General features: G+C 46.4%; 1 protein-coding gene across 2 annotated transcripts in view; it reads left to right on the top strand.

The window, feature by feature from the left end:
• LOC140395918 (testis-expressed protein 52-like) overlaps positions 1 to 22,421 on the top strand; it is a 73,272-nt gene that overhangs the window by 694 nt on the left and 50,157 nt on the right. The window contains exons 2-3 of one of the 2 annotated variants that reach the window (XM_072483963.1): positions 17,656 to 18,260; positions 21,815 to 21,897. In XM_072483963.1, coding sequence (XP_072340064.1) covers positions 17,656 to 18,260; positions 21,815 to 21,897 — 688 coding nt within the window. The remainder of the gene's footprint in view (positions 1 to 17,655; positions 18,261 to 21,814; positions 21,898 to 22,421) is intronic. The other variant, XM_072483964.1, reaches the window with a different exon arrangement.

Raw genomic sequence — 22,421 nt, 5'->3', positions numbered from 1 at the left:
TATCGAAAAATGACTGGGGCACTGGATAATGCAAAGGCTATGGGTCACACCTGAATGTAGTGCTGATGAATTGTGCTCCATAATTAGCTGTGGTTCTAGCTAAGTTGTTCCAGTACAGCTCACTGACATCTACCTGACATGGTAGAAAAATGCTCAGTATGTCTTGTCCACCAAAGGTAGGACAAATCCATTCTGGTCAATTGCTGCCCTATCAGTTTATTCTCAATCATCATCAATGTGATGACTGGGGTTGTTGATAGTGCTATAAAGCAGCACACTCACCAATAACCTGTTCATCAATATTCAGTTTGGGTTCTGCCAGGACCACTCAGCTCTTGACCGCATTATCTCTTGGTCCAAATATGGACAAAAGAGCTAAACTCCAGAAGTGAAGAGTTAGCGGCTATTTTTGACGGAGTATTGCATCAAGGAGCCCGAGCAAAATTGAAGTGAATGAGAATTATAGAATACATAAGAACATAAGAACTAGGAGCAGGAGTAGGCCATCTGGCCCCTCGAGCCTGCTCCACCATTCAATGAGATCATGGCTGATCTTTTGTGGACTCAGCTCCACTTTCCGGCCCGAACACCATAATCCTTAATCCCTTAATTCTTCAAAAAACTATCTATCTTTATCTTAAAAACATTGAATGAAGGAGCCTCTACTGCTTCACTGGACAAGGAATTCCATAGATTCACAACCCTTTGGGTGAATAAGTTCCTCCTAAACTCAGTCCTAAATCTACTTCCCCTTATTTTAAGGCTATGCCCCCTAGTTCTGCTTTCACCCGCCAGTGGAAACAAAATGCCCGCATCTATCCTATCTATTCCCTTCATAATCTTATATGTTTCTATAAGATCCCCCCTCATCCTTCTAAATTCCAACGAGTACAGTCCCAGTCTACTCAACCTCTCCTCGTAATCCAACCCCTTCAGCTCTGGGATTAACCTAGTGAATCTCCTCTGCACACCCTCCAGTGCCAGTACGTCCTTTCTCAAGTAAGGAGACCAAAACTGAACACAATACTCCAGGTGTGGCCTCACTAACACCTTATACAATTGCAGCATAACATCCCTAGTCTTAAACTCCATCCCTCTAGCAATGAAGGACAAAATTCAATTTGCCTTCTTAATCACCTGTTGCACCTGTAAACCAACGTTTTGTGACTCATGCACTAGCACACCCAGGTCTCTCTGCACAGCAGCATGTTTTAATATTTTATCATTTAAATAATAATCCCTTTTGCTGTTATTCCTACCAAAATGGATAATCTCACATTTGTCAACATTGTATTCCATCTGCCAGACCCTAGCCCATTCACTTAGCCTATCCAAATCCCTCTGCAGACTTCCAGTATCCTCTGCACTTTTTGCTTTACCACTTATCTTAGTGTCGTCTGCAAACTTGGACACATTGCCCTTGGTCCCCAACTCCAAATCATCTCTGTACATTGTGAACAGTTGTGGGCCCAACACTGATCCCTGAGGGACACCACTAGCTACTGATTGCCAGCCAGAGAAACACCCATTAATCCCCACTCTTTGCTTTCTATTAACTAACCAATCCCCTATCCATGCTACTACTTTCCCCCTTAATGCCATGCATCTTTATCTTATGCAGTAACCTTTTGTGTGGCACCTTGTCAAAGGCTTTCTGGAAATCCAGATATACCACATCCATTGGCTCCCCTCTACCGCACTGTTAATGTCCTCAAATAATTCCACTAAATTAGTTCGGCACAACCTGCCCTTTATGAACCCATGCTGCGTCTGCCCAATGGGACAATTTCCATCCAGATGCCTCACTATTTCTTCCTTAATGATAGATTCCAGCATCTTCCCTACTTCCGAAGTTAAGCTCACTGGCCTCTAATTACCCGCTTTCTCCCTACAATGCAGAAGGAGGCCATTTGGCCAATCGAGTCTGCACTGACACTCTGAAAGAGCACCCTACCTAGGCCCATGCCCCACCCTATCCAGGTAACTCAGTAGCCCCCAACTAACCTTTTCGACACTACGGGCCAATTTAGCATGGCTGGCCCGTCTAACTTGCACATAGAATAGATAAAGATTTCTCATTCCACATTCAAAGCCTGGTGATATTCAGCTCCTGGTGAATCAAGTGACTATCTTAAGACAGATCTTAATGTGATGCTTGGTTGAGTTTCCCAACCACAAATCATCTCCTCCTAGTGTCCTGTAAACAGAGTTTACAAACGCCATCGCTGTCAGTAGAGGACAGAAATTATAGTCTCTATGGAACATTTTCTTTTCCCAAACATGTTGTCCAATCAACTAAAATAATCCAAAATCAGAAACAAAGTCCCACAAGAGCTAAGAGGATCACCTTTACTGAACCAGAATGTTTTTACCAATCTCTATGAGGTACCCACCAATCGTGGAAGGTGCCAACTGTACTGATGGACACCACATACTCCCTTCCCAGAGCCACCCAGGTACAGATAAGACCATGGAAGAGAGGCCAGCAGCATCTTATGGGGGCAGGCAGTAAAGTGACCATAATCAGTTCAGCCATGATCTTATTCAATGGTGGAGCAGGTTCGATAGCATACTCGTGCTCCTATTTCTTATATTCAGTCGGTGTAACCCCCACCACCAAATGGGACCTGCTTATCCAAGTCCTAAAAATCACTGTTTTATAGAAGAACTGATCCAGGAGAAGAAGATCCTCTGACTTAACCAATCCCCTCCATACTGGGCAGCGTGGGGCTGAAGTGTAAATTAAGCAGCCCCTACAGGCAACATACAGGGACTGCAGTCTCTCACACTGAATACATCCATAGCCCATGGATTCCTATGGGCTCCAAGCAGCACCTGCCGCCTGATGTACATCCCAGATACTAGGACCCGGTTGGAAACAGAGGCTCCGAAGCCCCGCCCACCACCCTTTACATTACCAAAACACGAGTGCATGTGTGCTCTCTCTCTACCCCGCCGAACCAAGATGGCGGCCTTAGTCTGGGTCTGTCTCCGGGGAAAATGCTGCAAATGTGGGACCCGCAGGTTCATATTCCAGGCTTGAGGCCTATAGCCGGTGTTTAGAAAGCCTCCCTATCCACCCACAGCTCCATCACTTCCTCCACATGGAAGGAATCACACTTAACACAAAAAAAGACAGGTGCAGCTGTTTGCGGCCAATCATCTCAGCAGGACATCATTGCAGGAGTTCCTCAGGGCAGTGCCCTAGGCCCAACTACTTTCAGCTGATTCATCAATTAGCATAATCGTCAAACGGTCTAAATTGGCAATGTTTGCTGATGAGTGTTCATATCCATTTGTTAGTCCTCAGGCAATGAAGCAATCCATGTTCAGATGCAACAAGACCTGGACAGCATTCAGGCTTGGGCTAATTTATGACAAGTGAAAGTCACATCATGCAACTATTAGGTAATGACCATCTCCAACAAGAGAGAGAGTCTTCACAGGATTATCATCGCTGAACCCTCCACCATCAATATTCTACCGGCAAATAAATATTGTGCCTACAAGAGCAATTCAAAGGCTTGGAATTCTATGGTGAGGAGCTAATCTGACACAAAGCTTTCCAACCATCTACAAGGCACAAGCCTGACTATGAAGAAACACTCCCCACTTTCCTGGACAGGTTCAGCTCCAATGACCCTCAAGAGGCTCAACACCCTCCTAGAAAAAGTAGCTTACTTGATTGGCACCACATCCACCACTTTAAGCATTCACTTCTTCCATCACTGACTCACTGTGGCAGCAGTGTGTACCAGATATATGATCCAAGGCTTCTTTGACAGTACCTCTCAATCCCACAAAAAAAGGACAATGGTAAAAGACACAGGGAACCCTTCCAAGTGTCACACCATCCGATTTGGAAATACATCACCGTACGTTCCTTCATCATCACTGGACTTGGAACTAACAGCACTGTGGGTGTACCTACATCACGTGGACTGCAACATTTTAAGAAGGTGGTTCATCCTGACTTCCTCAAGAACAATTAGGGATGGTCAATAAATGCTGTTCTTACCAGCAACACCCGCATCCAAGAATGAAAAGTGCACTGATACAAATTCTTATAAAACAGTGCCTAGTGTATTTATGAAGATGGGGGTGGTGTGATCTGTTCTGGATCAGCTTATTGTTCCATCCCGTCTGTTTAAGTATCCTCACACTCTGCCAGTCTTTGAGTTGAAACTATGGGGATTATGCTGCTGTGCTGAAGATAGTAACAGATATCAGGAGGATATGAGCTGGTAACTAGTTTGAGCAAACACATGGCAGGTGAGATTTAACACAGAAAACTGAAGTAATCCATTTTGGCAGTTAGAATGAGGCAATATAAATAAATAGCACATTTTAAAATATATTTTAATTCGAGTGTTTCCATTTTTACAAATAACACAACAAATTTGGTACAGGACAGTATGAATATTTCTCCACATATGAATAAAGAAAAGACAGGAAGACACCAACGTAGTTCTTTCAGCTTAATCATTGTGCCCAGCTCCTCCATTTATACAAAAAGAAACATTGAAAGGGCAAAGGAGAGAATGGGGGATAAAAGGATAAAGCCAGGAAAACATGGCTTGCTGGATTCTCAGTTTGGGAGACTATCTTCTCCCGCAAAATTGAATCGCTTGTGGTTTACGCTGGCGCTTGGAGCAGCACACACAAGCGATTCAATTTACCCAGTCTTGCAAATTTATGCATGGTGGGGATCGCAAGGAATTCAGCTTCGGGCTGAATCCTACCATTGGGCTGCCATTTTGAGGAAGCGGCCAAAAAAGCGTGGACTGGTCACCCTCCCCCACACACAAATACAACCCAAATCCTGCCCCTTGTTGACATGTAGGGGCATCCAACCCTCCCCCCCGCCCAATCATAAGAATTGCTGGGTCACTCCCCACACACAGTACACACTCATGACCCTACCTCCCCAACCAGTCCCCACCACATCAGTCCCCTCTTTATGCTTCAATTTTAATTTCCCTTCACGCTTGAATACATCTCAAGTCTGCTGTGATTCTAACCACAATATTTATAAACATCTAGCTATGATTGACAGCTCCTGACCATATCAAAAGCACTTAAGTTTCTGCTGAGAAAAAGAAGAACATTGCGGTTAGGCTTAAAGTAGACTACTTGAGATGCATTCAAGCATGAAGGGAAATGAACATTAACAATTCAGACGTCTGGCTGTCTGTAAGCTGTCAATCACAACCTACTGAAAGCTATTTCTCGTTGAAGTGAATGAAACAAAGGATCCAAGGGAAATTTAAAGCTTTCTGATGTGGTTTTGGGATTCTATGAAATAACATAAAAACAGAAAATAAAAGCAGGAGGAGGCCATTCAATCCTTTGAGCCTGCTCCACCATTCATTATGATCATGGCTGATCAAGTTCAATACCCTGATCATGCTTTCTCCCCATATCTCTTGATCCCTTTAGCCCAAGAGCTATATCTAATTCCTTCTTGAAATTACAGAACGATTGGCATCAACTACTTTCTGTGGTAGTGAATTCTACAGATTCACCACTCTCTGGGTGAAGACATTTCTGCACACCTCAGTCCTAATTCTGGACTCCCCCACCATCAAAAACATTCTTTCTGAATCTACCCTGTCTAATTCTGTTAGAATTTTGTAAGTTTCTATGAGATCCCCTCTCACTGTTGTAAACTCCAATGAATATAATTCTAACCGACTTAGTCTCTCCCCATATGACAGTCCCGCCATCCCAGAAATCAGCCTGGTAAACCTTTACTGCACTACCTCCACAGCAAGAACATCCTTCCTCAGATAAGGACACCAAAATGCACCCAATACTCCAGGTGTGGCCTCACCAATGCCCATTACAATTGCAGTAAAATATCTCTATTCCTATGCTCAAATTCTCTTGCTATGAAGGCCAACATACCATTTGCCTTCTTTACTGCCTGTTGTACCTGCGCGTTTACTTTCAGTAATGATGTCATGAGGACACCAAGGTCTCATTGAGTATCCACCTCTCTCAATTTACACCCATTCAAATAATCTGCCCTTTACTACTGATACGGATAACCTCACATTTATCCACATTATACTGCCTCTGCCATACATATGCCCATTCACTCAACCCATCCAAATCCCACTGAAACATTTCTGCATCCTCATCATAGCTCACCCTCCCACCCAACTTCCTATGATTTGCACATTTGGAGATAATACATTTAGTTCTCTTGTCCAAATCGTTAATGTATAATGGGAACAGTTGAGGTCCTAGCCGTCTACCACGAGTCACTGCCTGCAAATGAGAAAAAGATCCATTTATTCCAACTTTTTGCTTCCTGTCTGCTAACCAGCTTTCTATTCATCTCAAGACACTACCCGCAATCCCATGCACTTTAACTTCACATAATAATCTGCAATGTGAGACCTTGTCGAAAGCCTTCTGAAAGTCTATATAAACACTGGTTTGCCGTGGTCAACTCTACACATTACATCTTCAAAGAATTCCAGTAGATTTGTCAAGCGTGATTTCCATTTTGTGAATCCATGCTGTCTGATTATATCTCTGCTTTCCAAATGATGTACTATGAAATCCTTGATAATGGGCTCCAGCAACTTCCCTACTACTAATGTTAGGCTCACTTGTTTTCTTGTTTCTTGTTTTCTCTCTACCTCCCTTTTTGAATGGTGGGGTTAAATTCACTACCCCCCAATATGTAGAAACCATTCCGGTGACCAAAGAATTTGGAGAATGACCACCAATAGATCTACTATTTCTAGGACCACTTCCTTCAGTGCTCTGGGATGAAGATTTGTCTTTTCATTTTAGATCAATTAGATCAATCTTTTCATTTTAGATACCTATAGAAACTTTTACAGTAAGTTTTTATGTTCCCGCCAGCTTACTTTCATATTGTACTTTCCCCTTCTTAATCAATCCCTTGGTCCACCTTTGCTGAATTTTAAACTGTTCCCAATCCAAATAAAGAGATTCCCCCACAGAGAGCCCAGAAAAGCGACCCCTGTCAGGAAGGCCCCCAGAAGAGACACCCAAGTCTGGAAGCTAGAGAGCAGTTCAGACAGAGGCAGAAAGAATGCTTTAACACTCACCTGGGCATATACCTACTGGCTCAGACACAGGAAGTGTTATACGTTCAGCTGCTGTTGTATAAAGAGTCAAAGGTTCTGCTCCTTTTCCACAAACACCTTTAATTTACTTCAACAGACTCTGCACAAAACTCTAACTTCACATCACCTGACACAAAGGCCACCTGTAGCCTCTTTACATATCAGTGTCAATTATTGGATACTTAACATAAATGAGACAACTAATTGGAATGTCTCTTAACCCATTACTTAACAGGGAGCAGCATCTGTCAACTCCTGGAAAGAGAAAACCAGTCAGCTGTGTTTACACCCCCTCAGATCTTTGAGCTGCAAGCCTTTCATTCATTTTGCTTTGATATTGATTTTACTAAGTCATGATTGACTTCCACACCACACAAACACACACACACACACACAGCTGTCAGCATTGTTCCATTCATCTCCCTTCACAGTTGAGTAACTCTAAAGTGCTCTAACAAAAACATCAAGCTTTTATTGACAGTTCCTGGACCACTTTAAACAGAATTAAGTGCTTTCCAATCACCCCCCTTTACGCTTAAGTGATTTTGAAGTGATCAGCTGGAAATTGAGAGCACTTAACTCCTGTCGGGAGGACATATCATGTGCAATTCAGCTCTGGCAAGAGAACATAGTCTCCACAACGGACAATTCTGGCCAAAATCCTTTTTCTTTTAATAGGAGGATGTACTTCCCGCACATTCCAGGAGCAAAGTTTCAAAGTAGCTACTGCTGTTTCTTATTTAGCCATAGAGAGTATAGGATATTGCCACAAAGAGAAAAAAGGCTTACAAGGCAGAGGTTTTCACACCCCACTCGGACATGCACCAAAACATGCACCTCCCCCATCTCCAACTATACCAGAGCACCGTTGACAGATTATAAAGTCTTTTTCTAGGCCTGTGCCCCTGCAGGAACCAGTTAATGATTCTTTAACTCCAAAGTATAAAAACACAAAAAATATGCAAAGTTGCTCATTCAATGGGGTTTATTCCTCACCAAATGTGAGGGCTGGTAGGGCTTTATCTACAAACTTCCCATCATTACATCAAGGAGACTTTGCCCTCAAAAACGAGGTAAGATATACCACAATAAAGATGAGTGCTGAATGCCCTTTCTGCATTCTAATCCCTCCCATTAAGACTTAAGCCACTCGCCCACCACTCAGCAGTGGTGCTACTCATATTTATCATGATTAAAGCAAAGGAGACCATAGAGCATATAGTGCCACTATAAATGTACAGATAAGAGGAATAAAAGATGGATATCTATCACATAACCTTAGTACAACCTGCACAGCGCACTCCTTAACTAAAAGGAACATCCTGAGGGGTGTTTTCCATACAAGACAAATGTAAGTCCCTTGTATTCTTAAGGATAAATCACTTGTAGTGCTTAATTACCAAATCATCCCTATCAGCATGATAAATATCACCACAGAATTAGGAAGAAATTATAATGACAAGGGGTGAAGTCCAGAATTTACAGTGGACTGTTTTATTGTCTTCCACGGAACCTACAAAGTCCATGGCCTTAGCGGATTCTCAAATGCCTACAGAGTTTTCGGATAGTGTGGCAGGATATAGCAGGGCATATTGCACTTGGATAGCCTCCAGCTGTTTCCTAACTTCATCAAAACCCTTGCACCTCTGTTGTATCGCCACTGAGAAACCTTGGAAGAAAGAGGCCTTGCTGTCTCCAATCCTCTTTGGCTATTTCCAAAGTTACAAAAACAGATAATTATGGGCCGGGTACGCTGATTGTCCCTAGGCCCCAAAGACAGGATACAATGTGCCCTTTCTAACTTAATATGCCCAGCTTTTGTATCCAAACATGGTACAGTTCTCAAAGAATTTAACTGGGGCTTACACTTAGCCCTTTCTGGTAAACTGACAACCCAGACAATTTTCCTTCGGCCTCGGTTTTCCAGATCATCCAGAAATTCTGGCATACCATGTAGCTGCTTTTCCAAGGATCGCAAGTGAGGAAATTTCATTTTAGACAGTAAGGATTTTCTCCTCCCCTTCACCGAACCTTTTACCAGTATTCTGCAATTCCATAGCATGAGCACTTAAAATCTACGCTAATAAGCCAAGTTTCTCGTCAATGACCTTAACAATAATCGTAGTCTGCCTTCAAGAGTGTGGAGTCGAGCCCATTTGAGGATCACGTCGCCATGTTGAGGAGCCGGCTCCACCCCAGTTGCCTCTGACAGCTCTCTTTTATTGATGATTTTCTGAGCATTTCTTGGCATTTTGTCACCAACGTTTAGTCAGAATTCTTCCAGGGACATAATATGGAGTTCTAACTCCCGCATTAGGTAAGTATGGGCTGTGTGAGAGCAATAAATGAGTGGATTAAAGAATGAGTAGCGCCAAGGCCCAGGGAAACAAAGCTATTTCTGTCCTCCCATCACGTAACCCCCAAATGGCATCATTTTTAAAAGAGGTGGAAGAACAGAGACTTGAGTTGCACATGCATAGAAAATGGAAAATGGCAGATTGAGAAACTTGAGAAGAAGTTGAGAAAACACACAAAATCCCAGGCTTTGTAAATAGAAACATACATGACAAAAGTATGGGAGTTGTGCCAAAACTTCATAAACCACTGGTTTGAGCCCAGCTGGAGTACTGTGGCCAACTATGGGCATCACATTTGAGGAAAGATGTCAAGGACTTCAAGGGGGTGCAGAGGAGACTTATTAGAACCACATCAGGATTGAAGGACATGGAAATACTGGAGCAACTGAGGCCATTCATCTTAGAGCAGAGTAAGTTAACAGAAGATTGTTTTTCAAACCATGGAGGGATTTTATCCAGTTAATAAGGAGAAACAATTCCAGTGGCAGAAGAGTCAGTGGGCACAGATTCCAGGTAATTGTCAACAGAGCCAGCGGCGATATGAGAGAACATTTTTAAGCATTGAGTTGTGTGGCACCATCGATAACACACGAGGCGAGACGTAGAGAAACTCAATCGAGGCTTTATTGAGCAGACTTGTTCCCCAGCAGCTCAGTTACAGAATGCAGCTGCTGGGAGAAACTGGGTTCTTATACCCCGCCTTTCTGGGTGGAGCCCAGTAGGCGGCAGATCCAATCAGGACCCAGTATCTGTCCACCAATAGCCCCTCGGCATCATGGTGTACCGTATTACCCCTAATACATACCACCACATTCACCCCTTGTTAAAAAGGAACCCGGCGGGGTGGTGGATGGTATGGTGGTAGGGGTTTACAGGGTCGATATGGTGCCTTAACCATTTAGCTATATACAACAATGCCGCTTTCACTGGGCCACTGAATTATTTACATCTTAAACCGATTCGCGGCATTAACTATATACAACAATGCCGCTTTACTGACCACTGAATTATTTATATCTTAAACCGATTCGATGAGTCGAGAGGGTGCCCTGGTCGCCCTTTCCGATCGTCTCAGCCCGGGTGGTGGTGGTGGTGCTGGCTCGGGTCCGGTCGACTCTGGGACCATCGCGCTGTCCATCCCTGTTTCCCTACACCTGGGCGGGCCTGGGAGGAGAACCGATCCCCCCAGGAAGGGGGTGGCTGTGGGGTGCACCGGCGGGAGTGAGGGGGTGGTGATTGGTGTTGGGGAGGTGTGGGGAGCTCCGACGGGCGCCAGGTCCCGCAGAGAGACCGTGTCCTGTCGGCCGTCTGGGTACGCCACGTACGCGTACTGCGGGTTTGCGTGGAGGAGATGTACCTTTTTCACCAGCGGGTCTGATTTGTGCGCCCGCACATGTTTCCGGAGCAGGATGGGTCCCGGGGCTGCCAGCCAGGTTGGAAGTGACGTTCCAGAGGCGGACTTCCTAGGGAAGACAAGGAGGCGCTCGTGAGGCGTTTGGTTAGTGGAGGTGCACAGCAGGGACCGGATAGAGTGAAGGGCATCCGGGAGGACTTCCTGCCAGCGAGATGTTGGGAGACTCCTAGACCGTAGGGCCAGTAGGACGGTCTTCCAGACCATTCCATTCTCCCTCTCTACCTGCCCGTTCCCCCGGGGGTTGTAGCTGGTCGTCCTGCTCGAGGCTATGCCCTTGCTGAGCAGAAATTGACGCAGTTCGTCACTCATGAAGGAGGACCCCCTATCGCCTTGGATGTAGGCGGTGAAACCGAACAGGGTAAAGATGGTGCAGAGGGCTTTAATGACCGTGGCCGCGGTCATGTCGGGGCAGGGGATGGCGAAGGGGAAACGGGAGTATTCGTCAACGACGTTAAGAAAGTACGTGTTCAAAGGGTCGGGAAGCCTTTATCAGGTGCGCTCTATCTGGCCTGAAAAAATGCGGTTTGCATTCTGCGCAGATTTGGCAGTCCCTGGTGACTGTTCGGACGTCCTCGACGGAGTACGGGGGGTTGCGGGCCTTTATAAAGTGGTAGAGTGACCCCCCGGGTGGCAGAGGTCCTCGTGGAGGGCTTGGAGACGGTCCACTTGTGCGTTGGCACAAGTGCCGCGAGATAGGGCATCGGATGGATCGTTCAGCTTTCCGGGACGGTACAAGATCTCATAATTGTAGGTGGAGAGTTCGATCCTCCACCACAGGATCTTGTCGTTTTTTATCTTGCCCCGCTGTGCATTATCGAACATGAAGGCTACTGACCGTTGGTCAGTGAGGAGAGTGAATCTCCTACCGGCCAGGTAATGCCTCCAATGTCGCACAGCTTCCACTATGGCTTGGGCCTCCTTTTCGACTGAGTGGCAAATTTCTGAAGCGTGGAGGGTCCGGGAGAAAAAGTCCACGGGTCTGCCCGCTTGGTTGAGAGTGGCCGCCAGAGCTACGTCGGATGTGTCGCTCTCGACTTGGAAGGGGAGGGACTCATCGATGGCGCGCAACGTGGCCTTTGCGATATCCGCTTTGATGCGGCTGAAGGCCTGGCGGGCCTCTGTCGACAGGGGAAAAGTAGTGGACTGGATTAGTGGGCGGGCTTTGTCTGCGTACTGGGGGACCCACTGGGCGTAATAAGAAAAGAAGCCCAGGCAGCGTTTCTGGGCTTTGGCACAGTGGGGGAGAGGGAACTCCATGAGGGGGTGCATGCGTTCAGGGTCGGGGCCTATCACTCCATTACGCACGACGTAGCCCAAGATGGCTAGACGGTCGGTGCTAAACACGCATTTTTCCTCGTTGTAGGTGAGGTTGAGGGCGTTACCAGTCTGGAGGAATTTTCGGAGGTTGGCGTCGTGGTCCTGCTGGCCGTGGCCGCAGATGGTGACGTTGTCGAGGTACGGGAACGTGGCCCGTAAACCGTGCTGGTCAACCATTCGGTCCATCTCTCTTTGGAAGACCGAGACTCCATTAGTGACGCTGAATGGAACCCTTAAAAAGTAGTATAGCCGCCCGTCTGCTTCGAAGGCAGTGTACTTGCGGTCACCGGGGCGAATGGGGAGCTGGTGGTAGGCGGACTTAAGGTCCACGGTGGAGAAGACCTTGTACTGTGCAATCCGATTGACCATGTCGGATATGCGGGGAAGAGGGTACGCATCTAGCTGCGTGTACCTGTTGATGGTCTGACTGTAGTCTACTACCATCCTCTGCTTCTCCCCGGTCTTCACAACTACCACCTGGGCTCTCAAGGGACTATTGCTGGCCTGGATTATGCCTTCCTTCAGCAGCCGCTGGACTTCGGACCTGATAAACGTCCGGTCCTGGGCGCTGTATCGTCTGCTCCTAGTGGTGACGGGCATGCAATCCGGGGTGAGGTTCGCAAACAAGGAAGGCGGTTCAACCTTGAGGGTCGCAAGGCCGCAGATAGTCAGTGGGGGTATAGGGCCGCCAAATTTGAATGTTAAGCTCTGGAGATTGCATTGGAAATCCAACCCCAGGAGGGTGGGAGCGCAGAGGTGGGGGAGGACATACAGCCGGTAATTTTTGAACTCACTCCCCTGCACCGTTAGGTTTGCGATGCAGAACCCTTTGATTTCAATGGAGTGGGTCCCAGCCGCCAGGAAAATTTTTTGGGTGCTTGGCCGAATTACAAGGGAACAGCGTCTTACCATGACCGGTTGAATAAAACTCTCCGTGCTCCCCGAGTTGATCAAACACGGCGTCTCGTGCCCGTTCACCAGCACCTTCGTCGTTGCTGTCTGGAGCGTCCTGGGCCGCGACTGGTCCAGGGTCACCGATGCCCAACATGGTTGCTGCATCTGGTCACTGTCTTCAGGCAGCGTGGAGCCGTCCACGCTGGGGTCCTTGCCTGTCAGCCAAGATGGCGGCATCCATGGATCGCACGCGGTCGGGGGTGGACAAAATGGCCGCTGCCATGAGTCGCACGCGGCCGGGGGTGGACAAAATGGCCGCTCCCATGGATCGCACGCGGCCCGCGGGTAACGATGGCGGCGCCCGTCCCCCCCTCGTGGCGTCCGGGGTCCAAAATGGCGGCGCCCGTTGGCCGTACATGGGTCGCTGGGGGGGGGGGGGTGAGTCCGTGGTCCCATTTTTTCCCCAGAGATAGCGGCGACCCCACGGGACTGGCACACCGCTGCGTAGTGCCCCTTTTTGCCGCAGCTTTGAAAGGTGGCCGAGCGGGCCGGGCAGCGCTGGCGGGGGAGTTTCGGCTGCCCGCAGAAATAGCAGCGGGGCCTCCCCCGGGTGGTCTGGGATTCTGGCCGTGCATGCTTGCGGATGCCGGGGGGTCGATCGCGGCGGGGGTCCACGGAGCCCAAGGGGCTGTAGCGCGGTCGGGGGCATAGGCGCCGGGGCGTTTTGGGAGGCCACGTCGAGGGAGGCCGCAAGGGCCCGTACCTCTGTGAGTCCGAGAGAGTCTTTCTCTAAAAGTCTCTGGCGAATTTGCGATGATGCCAAACCTGCTACATACGCGTCTCTGATCAGGAGCTCCGTGTGTTCATTCGGCGTTACCGCTGGGCAGTTGCAGTTTCTTCCCAGGCTCATTAGAGCATTGTAGAATTCGTCTAGCGATTCCCCGGGGATTTGTCGTCTCATCGCAAGCTGATGGCGTGCATAGACCTGGTTGACGGGCCGAATGTCGGTCTCTTTCAGCAAGGTGATCGCCACTGGGAAATCTTCCGCGTCCTCGATGAGCGAGTAGATTTCGGGACTCACCCTGGAATGTAGGACCTGCATCTTCTGGTCTTCTGTTGGTCTGCTGGGAGCCGTTCGGAGGTATCCCTCAAAGCACGCCAGCCAGTGCTTAAACGCCGATGCGGAGTTAGCTGCTTGGGGGCCGATTCGCAGGCACTCCGGGGCGATCCGGAGCTCTATATTCCTTTTTAAGTCTGCTCAATAAATTGTGGCACCATCGATAACACACAAGGCGAGACGTAGAGAAACTCAATCGAGGCTTTATTGAGCAGACTTGTTCCCCAGCAGCTCAGTTACAGAATGCAGCTGCTGGGAGAAACAGGGTTCTTATACCCCGCCTTTCTGGGTGGAGCCCAGTAGGCAGAAGATCCAATCAGGACCCAGTATCTGTCCACCAGTAGCCCCTCGGCATCATGGTGTACCATATTACCCCTAATACATACCGCCACAAGTTGTTAAAATCAAGAATACATTTCCTGAAAGGTAGTGAAAGCAGATTCATAATGACTTTTAAAGATGAATTAAATAAACACTTGAAAGGGAAGAAAACAATTTTTGAGGATAGAGCAGGGGACTATTTTGATAGCTTTATACAAAAGATTTTCCTCTGTACAGGAAAACCTGCTTTCAGTAATTTCACCACTCTTTCTGAACTAATAAGGGCCAGGTAGTATCAAATGGCTAACGCATGGTTCAGAATAACAGCAAAAGTGTGGGTTCAATTCCTGTTCCTGCTGAGGTAGACTCACCTGGCCCATGCTTGATGCGAAGTGGTGCCCCTCAAGTTATATAATTAATTGTCTTTCTCTAATACAGAGGGAGAGAGAGGTGTCTATGGTCCTTGTTCGCTAATGACCTACCTAGCCCTAATGAAGAAGCTGGAAATGGTTTGTGTACTTTGTCAAACTCTGGCTCTTATTTACTGTTTGAATTCCAGCTCAGAAAAGAAAAGAAAGCATCACATTTGATACATTCATCCATGACGGGTGGGTTATAAAGAAAAATGTTGGAGTGTTTGTAAAAGAACAAAGAATATTACAGCACAACAACAGGCCCTTGGGCCATCCAAGCCTGCACCGTTATGCCAGTATTGTGGCTGTGCTTGCTGGAACAGCTTGGCTATGATTAGCAGACTTTATTTTTTCTGTTTTCTAAATATGAGCTGACAATTTCAAAATTGAGATTGCAGGTTTTCAGCCATGGTTATTAACAGCACAAGAGCCTGGAAGATAGGAGAAATTAAGATACTGATCTAATTCAATGGCAAAACAGACCCAAGGGGCCCTGTCCTCCTGACATCAGCGTGTTGTCCCAGTATCGCCTCCTCCTGACATCAGCGCACTGCCTCCTCCTGATGTCAGCATGCTGTCCCAGGACCACCTCTTCCTGGCGTCAGCATGCTGTCCCAGTAAGGCCTCCTCCTGATGTCAGTGTGGTGTCCCAATGTCGAATTTAATAGAGAAAAAACAAAGAATGCTGGCCGCAACCGACGTTTAAGTTGAGAATGTCGGCCACGATCGACCTTTAAATACAAACAATGGAGTCTTCCCACCAGAAGTGGCAGCAGAGAACAGGTCATGCGCTCTGTACATCTGTGTGTTGGGTACAAAGGAGAGATTCCTCCATTTTGTAGCTGCCAATAAGCAAGGCAACTGGACTGTATGAAGAACTGAAGATGGGACATTTTGTAATAAGGAAGAGAGGGCCAGAGACACAAACAGGGCAGGATTTCACAACTGAATCTGCTTGAGAGAGCTGCACAGGAGAGTCCACTGTACGACAAAGCAGTGCTGGCGTGAGCTGTTCAGGAGAGTCCATGGCAGGACAAAGCGGTGCTCACCAAGTGTGAGCTGTATACAGAGCTCCAGGGCTTCTGGTGAACAACCCATTGAGAAGAAACCAAAATCAGTATAAAAATGATTTCTTGAGATATGGCTTTGTTAATTGTGCCAATGCTAATTCGGATTGAAAGCCCATGTGTGTTATATGCAGGCAGGTACTGGCAAATGAGAGTTGGAACCTAACTATGCCTTACCTTGCAAACATCTTTTCAATGTTAAATGAACTGAAATTGCAAGAGAAGGATGATGATTGCGGTTGGACGCTGTGAATGAATAGATGCTTTCCAAAAGTAATTGAAAGTTTGGCAAGTGTGGGCACAAAGCCAGAATTACTATATGTTCCCCACACTGCTACATCACATCGAAGAAAACAGTGTTAGTAAGGGAACTGTCAATAGACTGGCAAACCTTATCCAGTCGCATCTGGCTGCGCTGATCACAGGTTTTGTCACTACTCCAGTAAGCTACTCCAGTACCACGATGAATTCACTGACTTGACATGAGTGGCCAAAGTAAGAGCCCATCCTATAAGCATACATTGCTCAACTGCACCAACAGCAGCATCACAACCTCAACTTCCATGGTGGGCAAGATGCTGGTTTCCATCTGCCAAGTTCTTTTCCTACCGGTATTACTAAAGTGATAGGCACACAAAGCAAGGGAACATAAAATGAGGTGCTGATTGCACACAATGACTGTCCAATCAACGTGCTACTGTGGTTTGATCAGCTAGCCCACAAATGCGGTTAGCAAAATTAGCCTACCCCGGGAGACTGTCTTGGCTACAACACCAGTGGGTGTGGGAGATTGTGCTTTTTAATGTTACTTTTGTATTTTAAGTAAAGTAAGCGTAAATATTTATTTTGGTTTTACCATTTAAAGTTGATGACAGTTCTATTTTATGTAGGATTAAATATTTTATATAACTTGTTATGAAATATTCAGCGGGTATTAAATGCATTTAATCTTATTCATGGGGTCAGGTTTAGTGCACAAGCCCCATTTCAATCTTGTGGCCCGCTGAGATGAAAGAGGACCACTCATGCGGCCCACTCATTAACCTAGCGCTGCTCAACACACTGCATCCTCCATCAAGTCACACCTTGACATTTACACAAACATACTGCATCCTTCATCAGCACTACACACACCTCAGACACATCTTACGGCATTTCAACCATGCAACAAATACGCACACAAATACACTCATTCGCAACCACTACTCTTTCTTTTCCAGGACGAGGTAGCACAAAGCAGATGCCTGCAGAACCCGAGCAGTGAATGGGAAGGATTACTCCATAACATCACTCCCATTAAGGAGGTAGTGTTGGCAGTGATAGGAAGGTGAGTGCGTGAATGAGGACTCACACTACCTGTACACCGGGCATGCAATGTGCATGCAAGCCCAAGGCAAGGTTATTAAGGGGCTGTGGAATGTATGAAAATCACTCATCCATGGCTCTGATGGTCTGGAAAATGTTCAGTTATTTATGTTTATAGTATCAAAACGAAGAGTGGCAAATCAAGAGTGGCATTCCACAAGCTCTCAGTCACTGACATCAACTGGAGTGCATTTACTGCCAGCCTTAATGAGATAGTTAAACATCAACTCTGAAGTTTGATATTTAAACACGAGTTGACAAAGAACTCTTTCCAATTGTTACAGATCCAACTGCCCAGCTGGGAGAGACAAAATAGCCATGCCACACCAGTTTCAAAATCGTTCACAGGTGCAAACAAAGAATTTCTGCCGGAAGATAAGCATGTAAAATTCAGTGGATTTCAACCCAAGGCACAACAAAGACATGTGCTTCACCCACCCCGACACAAAGATGTGATGGAAGAGTTCTTCCAAAGAATGCATGCATCTCTGCGGAGCCACTCTCTAAAACATCACAATTGGCTGGATGTTGGAAAGTTTACACCCATCTTTTCTAACAGGCCAGACAAAGAGTTCAATAGTAATGTCTGGAGATGTTATGTTTCCAAAGATTCTGAAAAGCATTCTACCACAGGTAAAGCACGTGTTTCCAAACTGATTGCTTCATTATATCCAATCGCCATTCCACCCCCTTCAAAAATGGGGGAAAATACTTGGCTGCAATTTGTCTCCTGTGGCAATTTGTACATTGATTTACAAGGGAAGAAGAAAGCAATTACAATATTGGAAAAAGAACTGGAACATAACAGGAAGCTAATGATCAAGAGTGAGAGCAGAATGCCTCCAATTGACAGCCATGGGAACATTCTCCCTCCAGGACACATTAAAGGGTAAGGGTTGTTAAATATTACTTGGCAATGTTTTCTAAAACTTTCTTGTACTTTCTGCCTCCTCTGTGACTACCTGACATTAACACTTCTGCAGGCTATGGAATCATAAAATCAGAGAACTGTGCAGGAAAAATAAGTCTAATGAGCCCATGGGGTGTGCGTCGATCCTTTCGAAGAGCAATCCAGTTAGTCCCATGCCCCTACTTTTTTCCTCATGTACCTATAATTCTTTTCTCCTTCAAGTATTCATCAAGTTCCCTTTGAGGTCAGCTATTAAATTGTATTCGCTATCCTATTACTCAATGCATTCCAAATCTTTGGGGCGGCACGGAAGCACAGTGGTTAGCACTGTTGCTTCACAGCTCCAGGGTCCCAGGTTCGATTCCTGGCTTGGCTCACTGTCTGTGCGGAGTCTGCACGTTCTCCCCGTTTGTGCGTGGGTTTCCTCCGGGTGCTCCGGTTTGCTCCCACAGTCCAAAGATGTGCAGGTTAGGTGGATTGGCCATGCTGATAGTGTCCAAAAAAGGTTGGGTGGGGTTGCTGGGTTACAGGGATGGAGTGAAGGTATGGGCTTGGGTAGGGTGCTCTTTCCAGGTGAAGACTCGATGGGCCGAATGACCTCCTTCAGCAGTGGAAATTCTATGAAAATCCTAACCAGGCATTACATTAGAAAAATTTTCCTCATTACTTGGGTTACGGGGATAGGGTCGAAGTGCAGTCAGTGGGTCAGTGCAGACTCGATGGGCCAAATGGCCTCCTACTGCACTGTATGTTCTATGTATGTACTTACCTTTCAGCTGTTGCAAATAGTTTCCCTTTACTTTATCAAAATCATTTGTAATTTAAAACACCTCTATATAGGTCTTCTCCTTGCCAAAGGACAGTGTTATCAAGCGTTATAGTAACCATCTTCCTATTTGATTATGTGAGAAACACCGCTCACGTGATAATAATTTACACTTAGCCAAATTCTGAAGCAGTATTTTATTCAATCGATCTTGCAAGAACGGGTGCCGCCTGTCAACATTAGCAGACACACCGAATCAATACAGCATTATTTCTTATATACAATCTCTGAGAAACACACCCCGCTCTCTGCCTTGCTGGCAGTTTCCTTATCTGTTATTCCTTATTTGGACTTGTTATGTTCATTTTGGCTTTCACCTTGCTTCGCCTAGCAGTGATTTCTGTGAGTTCCTGGTACATCCTTGAACCATCAGCTAAAGTGATTTAGAATGAGGCCCCCATCTCCACCTGCATCTTGTTATTGTAAGTTCTGTTCATCCTCGAAGGTCAGTCACGTACACAGTTACAAAAACTTTAGCACTGCAGCTTACACAAAACTCCACTTGACATCTTATTTCCCATCAAGCACTATTGTTGACATCTTATTTGTGAGCCAGAGTTATCCATGTGAAAACAACACAAAATGCTCATCTCTCATAATTCCCCCCCTTTTTTTTTACTCTTGTTGTTTTTTCACACTATGTCACCCCATCTAGCCTGCCCCAAAATTGTCCAACATTCTCTCAACCTCTCTTTCTATGGGGTCATTCCCCTTCAGTCTTCCCACTGTCTAGTAGGCAAATTGTTTCCTGGCCTCCTTTACCCAGGGGTAATGGCATCTGCTTGGTCAAGGCTGTTTCGATGAGCCTCTGCACCAAGCCTCTTACGCACAGGATGATGCAACAGCCTATTGCCGCCAATGCTCCTATTACCACGATGATGGAGGTGAGGATGGATACAATTAACCCTTTCCATTTCCCAAACATTCATCAAATGAGGTGGGTATGCTTCGTTTAGATCGTTTCCCTTTAACACTCCCCTTCTCCTTTTGTCTTTCATAGGCTATACTGAACGGTATGGCTAGCTGAACCAATGCGCATGTCCCTTTCCATTGGGGGGTAGAGTGGGTCTTAGGATTGTTCCTCCGCAACACCACCATACATCCGCATGTGGTATTTTTAGTGATGAGTAATTGCCCTGGGTGGTCACGTTCTCAGTCTCAATACAAGTCTTGAGTTCTCCCATATCTTTACTTAGCCCCGTATCAGAACGACTTATACACGATTTATGATGCGTCACGGTAACCAAGAAGGAGGGAGGGTTTGCTGATAATTTCTTATTAACAGGAGGAAACATCAGAGATAGGGCAGTGCAGGTCTTGTTGCCCCAGGCTGTCTCATCTTGGTACAAGGCCATCATGCATTCCATGCTCCCTCTATTTTCTGTCCACCCCATTGGAAAGGGCTCCATATGGGCCTGTGGTCTACCTGATGCGCAAGCATAACAATTGTCTTTCTTCAGCGTGTGGGCCGAATACCTCACCCACTCAATCCACGCATTCTGTTCCTCATAGCCGGTCTCTATCTCAAAGGCTTGCTCTAGATCTTTGACTTCTATTATTTTGGCTCCCAGTCCTTCCTCCTGCTTTTCGTTCCTAGTTCCATTAGTGGGAGCTGCCCCCTGGTCTATTGAGATACGGAAGCAGCATTTAGTCTCGCTATTTCTCATTTTTACCCCGAATATCTCGTGTCTAAGTGAACAATGCTTATTGCCTGTCTCGGTCCAGGCCGTGTGTTTTACGGTGATGTATACGGGGTTACAAGTTCCAGCCTTGCACGTTGAGGGGGAACCCATTAATCTGGTGAATGGATATGACCGGTGGTGCCCCTCTGCGATTGGGCAATTGGCACAACCATTCCTGCCAACGCCCCCCTAGGTAATCACCCCCCCCTCGGTAAACAAGAGCCTCCACCCTAAATTCCTTTTCATTCCCCGCTAGCTCGCAGTCTATGAGGGTGCATAGATCAGTCCGAATTACCTGAGGGTACCGACTGTCTGGGATTGTTAATTTAAACACATGACCGTTTCCCTTCTCCTCCCTCCATCTCTGGACTGCCTCTGGTCCCTCCGTCACCATCCCCTTCACCTCCTTTAAGATCCACATTATTATTATCATATATTGTATAGTCCATTTTTGCTGTAGTTTCTTCATATTATTTTAGTTCAGGATTCAGTGTCTTTTCAACCTTATCTTTAATGGTTCCTCAGTGGCCTCCACGTGCCATTGACATTATTTTTGCCGAATTACAATTGGTCAGCACAGGTAGATTTAGTTTGATGGGGAAAATAAAATTCAATGTGTTACTTCAGTAACTTTCAGGTGGAAATAGTACAGCACAGGACAGGCCCTTCGGCACTCGATGTTGTGCCGAGCCTTGTCATTGTTCCTGTTCAGGTGGTGATTTCACGGGTCCCTTTGTTCTGCTGTAATGAGTCCAACCTTTTTCCGCGGTTCGTATGGCCGTCTCTGTGGTTAACAAGACCAGGAACGGTCCGTCCAAAGTGGGTTGAAGCTTGGTTTCCTTCCACGATTTCACCAGTACCCAATCTCCTGGTTTAAATTTGTGGACTGCGAATTCAAGGGGAGGTGTCTGTGCTAGCAGTCCTTGTCTCCTGAGGAATGATAATGAGGAAGACAGTGCCAGTATATATTTCTTTACATAGATATCTTTACATTCTGCAATGGGCAATTCTCCCATTGTTCCAAGGTCTGGCAATCCGAACAACATTTCGTATGGGGACAACCCCAAATCTTTTCTTGGAGCCGTTCGGATTCTTAGAAGGGCTATCGGTAAGCATTTTGTCCAGGGAAGCCTAGTTTCTAGTATTATTTTTGACAAATGATTTTTAAGGGTTTGATTCATCCTTCCCACCCGTCCTGATGAGGGGGGGGGGGGGGGCAATGAGTGTGGAAGTCCCAATTTATCTCCAAACTTCTCATGGTTTCTTGTAAGACCTTCGAGGTAAAGTGACTTCCCCTGTCCGAGTCTATATTTTCTACCAACCCGTATCGGGGAATTATTTGCTCCAGAATGATTTTAGAGACTCCGCCTGCGGTGGCGGTGGTTGTAGGGTAAGCTTCTACCCAACCCGTAAGGTGGTCTACCAGGACTAGCACATATTTCAGCCTTCCCACGGGTGGTAGTTCAGTATTTGCAGCCTTCTCTGTAACAAACTGTCTCTCTCTCTCTGTCTCTCTCTCTCTCTCTCTCTCTGTATTGAAACAGTGACTCCAGGCATGTTACAGCCTTCTCTGTAACAAACTGTCTCTCTCTCTCTGCCTCTCTGTCTCTCTCTCTCTCTGTCTCTCTCTCT

This window comes from Scyliorhinus torazame, chromosome 19, assembly GCF_047496885.1.
Source record: "Scyliorhinus torazame isolate Kashiwa2021f chromosome 19, sScyTor2.1, whole genome shotgun sequence".
In the NCBI taxonomy this organism is placed as follows: Eukaryota; Metazoa; Chordata; class Chondrichthyes; order Carcharhiniformes; family Scyliorhinidae; genus Scyliorhinus; species Scyliorhinus torazame.
This window is presented reverse-complemented; position numbering and strand designations above follow the sequence as displayed.